The 12,565-nt window shown below is 40.1% G+C and overlaps 1 protein-coding gene across 11 annotated transcripts; it reads right to left on the bottom strand.

Annotated features, from left to right (window-relative positions):
• Positions 1-178: 178 nt before the first annotated feature.
• Positions 179-12,535, bottom strand: syd (JNK-interacting protein syd). 11 transcript variants are annotated; one of them, XR_005990863.2, is made up of 17 exons: positions 11,781-12,535; positions 9,893-9,913; positions 8,842-9,078; positions 8,627-8,782; positions 8,148-8,556; positions 7,882-7,986; positions 7,228-7,263; positions 6,724-6,741; positions 5,443-5,500; positions 5,198-5,376; positions 4,912-5,134; positions 3,236-4,843; positions 2,957-3,177; positions 2,698-2,898; positions 2,543-2,603; positions 2,036-2,117; positions 179-379 (listed from the first exon to the last, which is right to left on the bottom strand). XR_005990863.2 is itself a non-coding variant. In XM_017161155.2 (16 exons), the coding sequence occupies exons 1-16, from the start codon at positions 11,880-11,882 to the stop codon at positions 376-378; spliced, it is 3,639 nt and encodes a 1,212-aa protein (XP_017016644.1). In that variant the 5' UTR covers positions 11,883-12,534; the 3' UTR covers positions 179-375. The 11 variants fall into 11 exon arrangements, 7 of the variants coding, with proteins under 7 accessions (XP_017016644.1, XP_017016639.1, XP_017016641.1 ...); XR_011444769.1 differs by having other exon boundaries at positions 2,042-2,117; XR_005990864.2 differs by lacking the exon at positions 9,893-9,913 and having other exon boundaries at positions 11,781-12,534.
• Positions 12,536-12,565: the final 30 nt, after the last annotated feature.

The following is a 12,565-nucleotide window of genomic DNA, read 5'->3' as shown; positions in this document are numbered from 1 at the left end:
GTTTTTATTGAAGCAATATACGAAACACGCGGCCTGAAAGTTCTGTATTTTTAACTAAATTACGTTAATAGAACCCATTGTTTTTGTCATCATGTAAGGTAGTTTTTAAGGTAGGGTTTTTAAGGTAAATATACTAAAGTTTAAGGTAATTCATTTGCTAGCCTGCAAGGGTGTGTTCTCTATAAGGTGTTATACGCGTTGAATATATACGAATTCATACAACGGTTATAAATATGTATATATGAACTTGCACTTAAACCAAAGAATGGATTTCTTTAACGTTGACTAACATGCCACACAATCAAGTAACTCTTATCGCCTCGATTTTCGATCGTTTGATTTGGTTCCAGTTGAATACTGTTCTCCATGTCGTTATCATCTGTAAGTAGTCCAAAAAAATAGGTAAGCTTTTGTTGCTTTAGAAAGTATAATACGTATATAACCTATCTGATAGATGGGTTAGTTGGTGCAGTGATGCGAGGCTACAGGTTTACTTTGGATTCGATAATTTACAGAGATCTTACAGGGCACAATACAGCTGGGAAGTCTTTTTAAGGGGTTATCCGGGTTTTGAAATTTCAAAAAATGCATTTTTTTCAAACTTTTTTATATAATAGTACAAAGTGTCAGGAATGTTGTCCGAAAATTTCAAGTCGATCGAAGCAAAACTGTAGGAATGGGAGAAATTTAAAGCCCAGCGCGTCGTATGAGTCACAACTGGCAATTAAAACTTTAAACGCGTTTTTCTCGAAACCACTTTCTTGAAGTCGGTAGTCAAGATTTCTCGAAAATTACTGGACCGATCGACTTCAGATTTTCCACACTTCTTCTAGACATGTTTTTCTTGTCTCTGAACGAAGGATTTTTTATACCTTCAATTAGAACCGATTTTATAACCCCAAATATGGCCAAAATTTACGTAAAAAGTGTAATTTTTCATGAAAAACGCTCCCAAAAATTAAATTTTTAATTTTTTAAAAAATCCTTCGTTCAGAGACAAGCCAGACACAAAAGCTAACAGAAAAATTTTGGTTTTTTGATTTCAAATAAAAATTGACGGAGAAATCCTGCCTACCGCAAGGACATAATTTTTTTTAGGGTTAAGTTCAACCCTCCCTCAACGGCTCATTTGTGAATATTTCTTGTTCAAAATTTTACAGAATTTAGCTCAAACCTTATGTATTAATGTAGAATAATTGAAATTTGCAAAATTGTCATAGGATCTTTTAAAAAAATTCTGGAAAATAGGCCTTTTTTTGTGGTTCTAAACCCGGATAACCCCTTAAGTGAATGTAATAATAAGAGTAATAATTATAAGTTGTTATTAAAATTAGTAAACCACTTTCTGTGGTAGTTTGTTTAGGTCTTTAAGTTTATAAATGATTTAGAGTTAAGCAGTTGTTAAAAATTAGGAATAATATTATATTAATTGTGATAATAAATGTGATAAATAAATAAATAAATTTGGATATAAGGTATAGTTATCAACACCAAAGCGCGCAAATAACAGTCCGGTCTTCGTTGGGAATTTTCTTAGTTGAATTTGTATGCTTTTTAAATTACATCAAGCGGCTTTTGTAAAGTAATTTAATTAGAAAAAACAACATAAAAACTAAAACAAAATTCCTTTCGGGTTCAAGAAATCGCTTCTCCTCCCGGTAAACGATAACCCAGGCCGACAAAGTTAAAAAAAAACGAAGAATTTATTTTTCCGAAGGTTTTTAAAGCGCTTTTTTGAGCTTTGCTTAAAACTCCTTTAAACCCTGGCTTATTTACAGTATAAAGTATAACCAAAACCTTGCATTAAGGTGTTCTAAGACGAAAGGACAAGGTACACCAATGGGAACTGTGCGTAGAGACAGTGTGTGTGTGTGCTTTAGACATCCAAAATTGTATTTTTTATAACCCGTAGGACCTAGGCTAAGTTGTATTAAAGTTGTTAAAGCCTTCCGCACACATTTTAAGTTGGACAAGGACTGGTGCAGTTTTGGTAACAATAAAGAAAAACATGAAGCAAATAAAAAGAGGGACTTGCTTAAACCTGCCACTGGTGAGGCAAATGCTGCACAATTCCCGTTCGGGATGCGGTTACCATCCTGCGCTACAGATTGAAGGTTCTACAGAGGGCAGAAATCGAACAATTAGGCATCGCATTAAAGGCAAAAACAAAACAAACAAATTAAACAGGGGGACAGTAACAAAATAGGAACAAAATAGAGCTGGAAATAAAAGGAATTCTATAATCGATTAATCGATTTTTTTAAATTTAAATTTTAAAAATCGATTTTATAGAAGAAGTTTTACGGATATATCGTAGAATATTATGTGTAAAACAAGAACATTTTAAAAACTTTGATGAATATAAATATAAAATTTTAATTATTTAAATAATCGATTTTAATCGATTTATTTGTTAAATTAAAATAAAAAGCGATTTATTTCCAGCTCTAAAAGAAAGCATTCCACGGATTAGGAAAAATTAAAAAGAGCAATGCGGATAACAAAATAAAATCAAAATGAACAAATAAAATCATAAGCTTACGTATCGACTTTCCAAACTATCAAGTGCGCTGCATTATCGCTAGCATCGAACTTATCATGTCCTGCAGATGGGATGGAGGAATATGGAATGGTTAGACACACACGGCTCTCAGAGCTTGGCCGCCGGGTCTGGTTCACTCGGTGGTGTCCACTTACTTATGCGAAAATCAATGTAGCCCTCGCCGCCGCACATGACCAGCATATCGGGACGCTTGTTGCTGAAGGTCAAACCGCCGTTCATGCTGGGCTGCTGGAGCATCGGCACAGACACAAAGAACTTGACCGCATCCCGGTGGCCATGGAAGGAGAGTTGAGCGTTGGCCATGCAACACAGCGGCATCTGGCCATGGGGATCAGCTGTAAAAGGAATTCAAAGTTAGTTTAAAGATAATAAAAATACAAAACTGAAACTCACATGACGTCTTCTGTTGGACCTCGGCCAGTGGCACTGAAATGATGACGCCATTGCTGGTGCCGATCCACAGCCTGTTGCAGGACACCATCAGGGCGGTGATGCGGACAAAGCTGAAGCCCAGCTTGCCAGTGCCCAGCATCTTGGACACATAGGGTTCAATGTCCACGTCCTGCTTGTGCTCGAACGTGTGCGTGTTGTACAGCCGCAGCGTGGAGTCCAGTCTGGAGCATTATAATAATTAATATCGTACAGAAATGATCACAATTAAAGCTTATATACCTGATAGAAACCCATACACCTGCTCCCGTGGCAGCCATTTGTCGCACCTGGCTCTCCTTGCGCGGATGCGCGTCCAGCGAGTGCACAATATTGAGCGATACGGGGTCAACGATGAAGATCTTGTTGCGGTGAGCCGCCCAAATGCGTTCGCCGGCCACACAGAGGCAACGTATCGAATGGTTGCGATCACCGAGCGTCACCAGGTGATAGCTATTCAGATCCCATTGGCCGTCTGTCTGGCGGCGGAACACGGCCAGCTGGGCATTGGCCAGGGCCACAACCACCCTCGACTCAACATGGACAATCGCCAGAACAGCGTCCGGCAGGAGAACCCGATGCAGGCACTCGTGCCACCTGCCCACGCTGCTGTGCACATACAGCCAGCCATCCTGAGCGCCCAGCCACATGGTTGGACCCACGGAACTCATCGAAGGCTCATCGCGTTCCTTGGTGCCCAGGATGGGATTCAGGGATTTGGTGGCAAACAGAAGGCTGCTGCTGCTGTTGTTGTTATTGTTCGCTGGATGACCGCCCTCGGTGTTGGGCAGTCGCTGAGGAGCTCCTGGCAATGCCTGGCGTATCTTGATGGCTTCCACATTGCCCAGCGGCTCCTCGGCACTGACAGCCGGCAGCTGCTCATTAGACTTCTCCGTAGCCTCCTTGGCCTCCTCATCCTCCTTGGCATTGCTGTTTTGTTCATCCTCCGTCTTGGGTTTGACCCGCACAAACTCCACCTTGCCAAGCAGCTCGGCACCCTCGCCGGGACGCTGCAGCATCTCACCCGCCTTGACCACCTCCGACTGCTCCAGCAACGCATAGTCGCTCTCCATTGCACCCTGGACGGAGGCAATGCACAGCAGATGCGAGGAGCAGATGGGAAAGGCATCCAGAACGGTGGCCGACTGATTGGCATCCACCACACTGACCGTACTGGCCGCATGCGTGCTCGTGCATATCCACACGAACGAGCTGAGCTGCGTCTCCGGCTCCAAAGTCTCCAGACTGGCCCGCGCCATCTGTCTGTCAAGAGCCTCCACACTCTGCTCCGCCGTGGGACTGGTGATCTCGGTGATCTTGAGCGTGGATTTGGGGGCATACGGTGAGCTAGCGGGTATTAGCGACTGGCCGTCTTTGGTGAAACCGCCATGGAGATTCACGCCTGCCGCACAGAACACCTTCATGTGGGGCGAGGCTTCCGCCAAGGGATTACAGTAGACGGGCACTGGGACACCGCCCGAATGCCGGCTGGGATTCGCCTCCTGGCTGGCCTTGTTGATGGGCAAACTCCAGCCGTAGGCATGCAGGCGGCCATCCTCCTTTTGGACATGGGCACGCAGCTGACGGTATTGTTCCCTTCTCCTGGCACTTATCCGCTCCGAGCTGCCCTCCTCGGCATAGTCCTTGGGCATGATGAGGGCATTGGCCAGACCAGCGCTGGCTGGATGAACGGGCGGCTGGCCGCTGGTTAGGGCCAGGCGATTGTCGCCACTTCCACTTCCTCGGCTAGGGGATCCATGGCTGTGGGCAGGGCTTCCTCCGCCGGTGTGACGAAACATCGGCCCCCCTCCGAGACCGTCCGCAACGCGTTCCGTTGGGCGGTTGGAGGGGCTGTCCAAAGGAGAGATAAAACATGAATACATGATATAATTTTTAAGATTTTTCTAAGAAAAACTCACGTAAAAAGATTGCTAAAGTACTTCCAAATGCTCTGCTTCGACTTCTTGTCTAAATTATCCACAGTTCGGGAGGCGCGAAGTATTTCCGTGAGACGCACTGCCTCTTGCAGCTCCATGAGTCGCTCCTTGTACTGATTGCGCTCCATTAGCACCATGGCCATCTCCACTCGGGTGAATCTCTTGCGCTGAGCCAGCGGCACATCGTTTTCCTCTTGCTCAGTGTCTGAGATTATAGAGATTCAATAAATTTCTTTATCTAGTTATTATGTTGTGAAGGTGAACTCACTTTGCTGCTTGACCTGCTCCTTGGCCTTCTTCAGCTCATCTTCCAGCTCGCTGATGCGCTGCCTCAATTTTGTCCTCGACTGCTGCATGGCATTGAGCTCCTCACGCACAATTTCCACCTCTCCGGTGAGTTCATCCACTTTGACAATCAAATCGTCCTTGACAATATTGAGTGCATTTCTGTTAGAAATGGAAGAAAATATTTTTAAAATCTCCTTTAAATAATTTCCTTTGCAGGAAACTCACTTGGTGGCCAGCAGCTCATTGTTTTCCATAATGAGATTTTCCACTTCTTTGCCCATGCCTGTAAATGATGGGAAAACTCATTGTTAATAATGATTAATGATTGGTTAAGGTAAAAATAAGGATACAAGCAAAGACCGTATATTAATAAGATGCATAACGTCTATATATTCTAATTGCTAGAAACAAATTTGAGACCCTCTCGAAGGGATACAAATTTTAAAAATTTAATTAATTTACTTTCAAGTTCGAAAAAATTGAATTGAAGGTAATTCTGTGACGTTACTCATCTTGTTATTGTAAAGTCTTTGACACAAGTGTGTAAAAGCGTTGGAAAAATGCAAGTGGAACGAAAAAGTATGATGTTAAGAATTTATGCTGAATAGTAATGATTTTAAAATCTATAGAAAAGCTGTGGAAAAGTATGCAATGCAACACGATATAATGGTTTATGTTGCTTAACATGTTGAATCATACTTTTAGACACATTTTCCAATTGATTTTAAATGTCCGTTATCCACAATTTCCCATTGATTTTTAAATTTTTATCCACGTTTATATTATAAGATTAATGAAATTAAATTATGTAGAAAACGTCAGATGCTGCCAACCTCCACATACTATATTGCATTCTTAAAAAAAGTACGAGAAAAACCGAAACCTCATTAAAATAAAAACTATAAACGAGCAAAATCATAAAACAAGGGTGACACAGAAATAGGTAGACTCTACCCTAAGCCTTAAAATTGTTTTGTTTTTTTATATATAAAATATTTATTTAACATTGATCAGTTCAATTAATGGCAATAAAACGTTAAGTAAAACAAGAACAAGATAAAATTTATACAGAATAATGGTTAACATTTTTAAAATCAAAAAAACATAAAAGGATTACAGCTTTAAGACTCCAAAAATATGACGTCCTCTTGTTTAAAGATCGTTTCTCGGCCTAATAACTAAGATGAAAGTGTAGCTTTAAGTTTAGAAATCCAATTTTAAATTTATAAGACTCTAAAAAGTTTTATTTTTAATAATTCGCTATCAAAACATACATTTCTGTGGCACCCCCGTTGGAATAAATGGGGAAACTACAACCAAATGATATGGCAAAAACCCCTTGAAAGATGTCCCAAGTCAACACAAAGGTAAAGGAAATCAAATACTGGAATAACTTTGTTACTTGGGAAATGACTACTTACGATGATAAAAGAATAGGAGGAATTACAACTACTTTTGCAATAGTTAGAAGCTACTTTAAGGGTGTTCTTGTAGCGTTACACTTACCAAAATAGTTGTCGTTAGCTTCAAAGGTACAAATACAATGCAAATATTGTTTGTTGTTTTGTGGTTTGTGTTTAGTAGTTTGCAAGAGGAAGTTGTTTTTGTTTTTTTTTTGTGGAAGGAAACGTAATGGTTTTGATTTTGGGGCAAGTAGTAGAATTCGGCATAAAAGAAAGAGAAATTTCATTAGAGCTCATGACAATAAAATCTTTTATTTATTTTTTGCTAAATTAAAATAATTTTCCATTTTGCTAATGTTTCGAGCATATAATTTCCAAAAGATATCACAACAAGGAAATAACAACTAGTGAAGATTATCCTTAAAAACACACACTCTTTTTTCAACTCAGTCGAATTTCGCATGATACTTGATGTATTTACAGGTTATATAGATGAATCCATATATGTAGGAGTTATAATATGGTGCTTGTGGCTGAGTTTCTTGTACTTGTGTACTTTTCTCTGGCTGCTGTTGATGGTCTTGAGTAGTGTGTGAGTGGTACCTACCTGAGGATGCATACTCTCCGGGATGTACCCAGCTGCCTGTGGGTTCACGAATAATTTTAGGTCCACAAGTGTGTCAAGGTGTGGTGTTTTGTTGGATTCAAGGGCACGGGAAAGCGATATAAAAGTAAGAAATAGGTTAAAGGCATTGAGTTCGGTTTGGTACATAAATAAAATATGGTCAAAAAGAGAATAGATAAATCACAGGGCGAGAAAATTGAAAAAAATCATAGAACCAAGAACCGGAATATACTTTTCTGGAGGTTTTCTAAAAAAAATGTCCTAAACATCAGGTTTTTAAATTATTCCATCTTGAAAGTGCTGAAAATTCGATTTTTAAATACTTTTGAAGTGCTGTAACTTGTAAAAACAAACGTATTGAACTTACAGCAAAGAAAGTACCCAAAAACTGTAATTCCTGCTGATTTCTTTCAGTGCATTAAAACTATTGGGAAAAGTATATTTCGTTCTTAGCTCCAAAAAGCTGTCGACCTGTGTTTTTCATTAAGAAATAAAAGTATTATAAATATTTGCAGGTTTTCCTTGTTATTTCCAATCGTTCTTAAACAATTTTCTTTGACTACTAAACTATTCTATTCAGTCACAACACTTAGGGAGCAAATAAAGACCAAAAACTTATTACCACCACCTCCTCACCTGTGACTATCTCATTCTCTTCGCTCTCCTCGTTGTCCTGGAAGGACAGCTCTTGGTAAAGATTGTTATCCGAGCGCTGCTCCTTTTTGGTGGTCGAACGACCAACTGGGTTGGGGAATTTGGATTTGGGTTGTTCGGTGGCAGAGTTTGTTTTTAGTCGAGTTAACACACAAAAATCAAAAGAAAAGTGAAAGAAATTAGTATGGTAAGCGGTTAAGAATGTAAAGTAAGCAAAGGCATAAATTCCCTGCGATCTCTGCACATACCATTTGCGGGCACATTTGGCACAATTGGACTGCTGTCGGGGCTTTGGGGCGAGGTGGCCTGATGCTGCTGCTGCAGCGCATCAGTGGCAGCTCCACGTTCCACCGTTCCAGCGGCCAGGCTATCAAGCTCATTCTGCAGCGAAGGAGGTCCCGAGTCATCCGACTGGCTGCCCACGCTGCAAATGGTCTCTGTATCCAGCATCACCGAGTTTTCCAGCGAGGCAAAGCCATAGGAAACGGGTCCCGAGCTGCGAGCCACGGGATTGAGTCTGGCCCGGCTCACCTCCATGCGGTCGGAGGCGGTACTCATTTGGGAGTGCGTGGAACCCATCAGCATTTTGGTGCGTTCCATATAGTCCACATGGTTCTTAAACAGCTCCGTATAACGTTCGTGCAGCTTGTTGTACTCCTGCAAGGGTTAAAAAAGAAGTTACATGAACTTCTGCAGAGTTTAGAGAAATATTCGAGGCTGTTCTTACCTTCTTGAGATCCGCTTCCCGCTCTTCCAGGCGACTGGCATGCTCTAGGCTATTCTTGTGCTTCAGTTCTAGCATTCGGACAATGCTCTCCACCGATTCTAGGCGTGTGGCTAGCTCCTTGTTCTCCTGCTCAGCCAGGTCCTCGGCTTCCAATAGCTTTTAAAAACAGAGTATTGGTTACCTTTTGCCTTTGATAATATTTTAATTAAACACACCTTCTGTTCGGACTGTTTGCGGGCACTCTTTTCCCGCTCATATTGTGTCACCAGCTGCTCGTTATCCTCGCGCAGCAGCTCCACTTCCACATCCTGCTCCTGATTGATGCGATACGAGGCATCTAGGCACTCCAGCACGTTCACCAGCAATGGCATCAGGTTCTTCACCACATCCTCATCGTACCGATTGATCATACGCTCAAACTCCTGATAAATGCTACCCGCCAGTTGTTGGACCTGCAAACGGAGGCGTGGCACATGGCAAAGAACAAAAAATAAGGTGATATGCATCAGTGAATTTTCTTTTGAATTTCGTGAGTCAAAGGGAACACAAGGTGCAATTAATTAGTAGAGTATCAGGAAGATAGGAAGACAACATTGAATACCCTTTTCCCTCTTTAATAATTCCTCAAACCAATAGCAATATAAAGAATAAGATGCGTAACGCCATATGATTTAAAGTACGTGGCTTTCTTTATGTTGTCTTTGTTAAAAATGGGTTTTAATACTATTTAATAATATAACTAATTGTTTTATTGCAAGGGTATTCAATAGGATCCTTCACAGAAGATTTCATTTACAAAACAACACACATACATAATTACAGAAACGGAGAGAGTAAGAAGTAAAGATAGTGGAGAGCTCCTCCCATTTAACTGCTTAATTAAATCGGTTAGCATAATTGCGGTTTGTGGCCGCTGTTTTATGAATGGAAAGCTCTCGTAATATGACCTAATGTGGTTTTTTTTTATCACTGGTATAAAGCCCCCTTCAGCAGTAGTCGTAAGTCATGCGTTTTGTTAATAGTCAAAAGAGAGAAAACAATTTATCTTTAAAAAAAAAAATAATTTAAAACCGAGAAAGGTTAAGGCTGAAACCTTCTTGGCCTTAAAATTGTTAGTAGAGAACGTAAAACAAACAAACAAAAGCAAGGCGTAAATAAAACTATTATTATATCGTGCATTATGACGTATTGCAAAGTGAATAACAAAGTATAGAGTATAGGACAGAAATTATATAGACCACAAACGAAAAATTTTGGATAACTCACGATGCTGACAACCTCTTCATTCTGAAAGAGAAAGAAAAGAACAAAAACAAAGTGTGAAGGACACGTAAAAAATAAAATGTTTAGTAAATTAAATTTTTTAACTGAAAAATGAAGAAATAAAACCCAAAGTGCATTAAAAATGAATGAGTTAATGCTGTGCCAAAAATATTAACAAAAAACCTTAATGTACAATGTGTAGATAACAAAATTATAAAATAACAATGAAGGGGATTTATGAGGTCCAAATGAGAACGATCAATTTTATATTTAATATAATTTTAATATATGTAATCAAATATATAAATTCTTGTATATATTTAGCTACTTATTTCTATGTTTTCTTCAAGTTTTATGGCATTTGCAATGAACGCCAACTCCCTTCTCTGAAAAACTTGTCATCGGACCAAGGTTGAGTCAACTTATAAGGCCAACTCGAGTCAGACCCATGCTTAGGTATTCAAACATTTTTGGACAGACTTGTTTCACAAATACATGGTTTCTGCGGCTGTTGGGCCAAGAAACAAGTTTTCATCGGTGTGTTAACAATGCTTCCCGCTTTAAATTGCTGTGAACTCATTACTCAATTAACAGGTAGCTTATCAGCGAAACATGTGCGCTAAGAACCAGGAGCAGGGGAACCTGATGAGCTCATTTGGGAGCTGAGGGGCAGGAAATGGCCCACCACTTGTACGTGAGAGTGTGAAAAAAGAGATTGTAGGAGGAACAGGGCTTGGGCACCGACAATGTCTCTTTGCTTTAATTTGCATAGCTGGCCGATTAAAGCCTGGCGAAGCTTATAAAGTGCAAAATCAATCAGAGAATTGGGGTGAAAAATAAAAATAAAATAGACTGGAGAGAGCTCAGAGTGGGCTGTAAGGAGGCTACACTAAGCCAAATTTGGTTTATATTCTAATAAAAATCGATCGATTTGGGGGAAACGGAAGCTAAAAGAAACCGACTACAATTACTTAAAAAAGTTATTAAGCTCCTTTCATTGGGCAAATTAAATTTTAAAAATAACTAAATATTAGTTCACTTCAAAAGTGTTTTTCTGAAATACTATATGGATTTTTTTTAGATTTTTTTTTTAAGGATTATTTATAAAATATATTATATAAATCCACCTAAAATTGCTCTCTGTGCAAAGTATTGCGTGCGGTGGTCATAAAATTTTGAGGACCGACTGACTGACTTTATTGATTTCTGGTCCCCGGCTTTTTTACTCTCTTTTGCTTCTTTCCTTCTCTCTCCTCTCTTTGCCTCCTCATTTCTCTCCATTTTTGGGAGCTATTTTTCGCCAGTTTGAATGTCAATGACCAGCGTCGTCAGCTGATGCATAATAAACAATTGTTGGATGCGTTTCATAATTAAGTGTGTGCGAAAAAGAGAGAAGAACAGGCAAAGAGAGAAAAGAAAGCATTTTTCTTCGATTGTAGTATGTAGCATTTCCGCTTGGGACACTTTTATAGCCTCATTATCTTGTGTTTGTGCCAGTTTCTTTTGTGTGCGAGTGGGTTTGATTGTGGGTGTTAAGGAGCAAGGCCCAAGAACATATTGTACACACATACATATATTTTAGTGCGTTATCTGAGTTAAGGGAAAATCGGCCCTGCCCGCATGAATCAGACCCTATACCCACAAATCTGAGTTATATATCTTTTTAAGAGAAGATTCTTAATTAAAAACAAACAACAAATGGAAACCGATATTCATTCTTTTTTGGAAACTTCCATAACTTGAGATATATTTTCAACTATAGGATATTCCTTTTGATTTACAGAATTGGCCTTAAATCTTATCATAACCATCATCCCACAATGATCTTACTTTAGTTTTTAGTATGGAAATCGATTTGAATAGCCAGAACTTGTGGCTGTTTGCTTATTACCTTCTCAGACATGACCATGTTGTTGTCCTCCGTTCCGTAGACGGTCTCCGCTCCGGACTGTGGCCCGCCATTGTTGAGCAGGGTATCGTCGTTGTCCATCATGATGAATTAATTATGTATATTATTTTGTGGAGCTCTCGTATTGAAAGGGGTTTCCTTATGCTCAGTGGGGATGGGGGGCAGTGGGTGAGGGAGGGGTGGTGCACTTGACTGCTGTTTGGGTTTCTACGTCACGCGTTAACAGTTATGCAGGCGATGCCTTTTCAACCCCAAAACAACAACAACAACACAAATGCGAGGGAGAGAGAGAGAGAGCAATACAGACATTCGTCGTCACACACACTTCTCAGCGATGATTTGTTTGTGTCAACGTCGTATTTAAATTTCGCTTATTTCTAGTATATATATATTTAAATAAATTGCATTTTTCTGTTCCTGCGTGTCACTTTTATTTGCGTTTTTCGTTTTGTTGTTGCTGCTGCTTTAGCCTCGTCTCAGCTCTTCTTCCCCCAACATTCACAAATTTTGGTTGACTAGATTTCATCGTTTTTCGCACTTGTTTTTCGACGCATTTTCGGTGGTGTTGCGCGCGGATTTCACTGCACACGCCCCCGCGGCCATCCGTTGCGTATGATTGAGCATTCAAAATAATATAAATATGGATTTTCACAGCATTTTTGCAATAAATATTGGAACACTTTGCGAGCGAGCGACGAGTGTGTGGGTGTCAGTGTGACTGTATCGCGGTGCTGACTAAATACCAGACTGGAGTCTGGTCACACAGG

Source organism: Drosophila kikkawai, chromosome 3L (assembly GCF_030179895.1).
Source record: "Drosophila kikkawai strain 14028-0561.14 chromosome 3L, DkikHiC1v2, whole genome shotgun sequence".
Lineage (NCBI taxonomy): Eukaryota > Metazoa > Arthropoda > Insecta > Diptera > Drosophilidae > Drosophila > Drosophila kikkawai.
The sequence above is the reverse complement of the archived record's forward strand: the minus strand, read 5'-3'. Positions and strand labels throughout refer to the sequence as shown.

What these genes read in the sequence shown, in the direction of transcription:
- syd (XM_017161150.3), bottom strand. Translation starts at nt 11,882, where the DNA reads ATGATGGACAACGACGATACCCTGCTCAACAATGGCGGGCCACAGTCC. An exon ending in ATGAAGAGGTTGTCAGCATC is followed by an intron (nt 9,079 to 9,892) that starts GTGAGTTATCCA and finishes CTCCGTTTGCAG; the next exon opens with GTCCAACAACTGGCGGGTAG. An exon ending in GCAAACAGTCCGAACAGAAG is followed by an intron (nt 8,783 to 8,841) that starts GTGTGTTTAATT and finishes TGTTTTTAAAAG; the next exon opens with CTATTGGAAGCCGAGGACCT.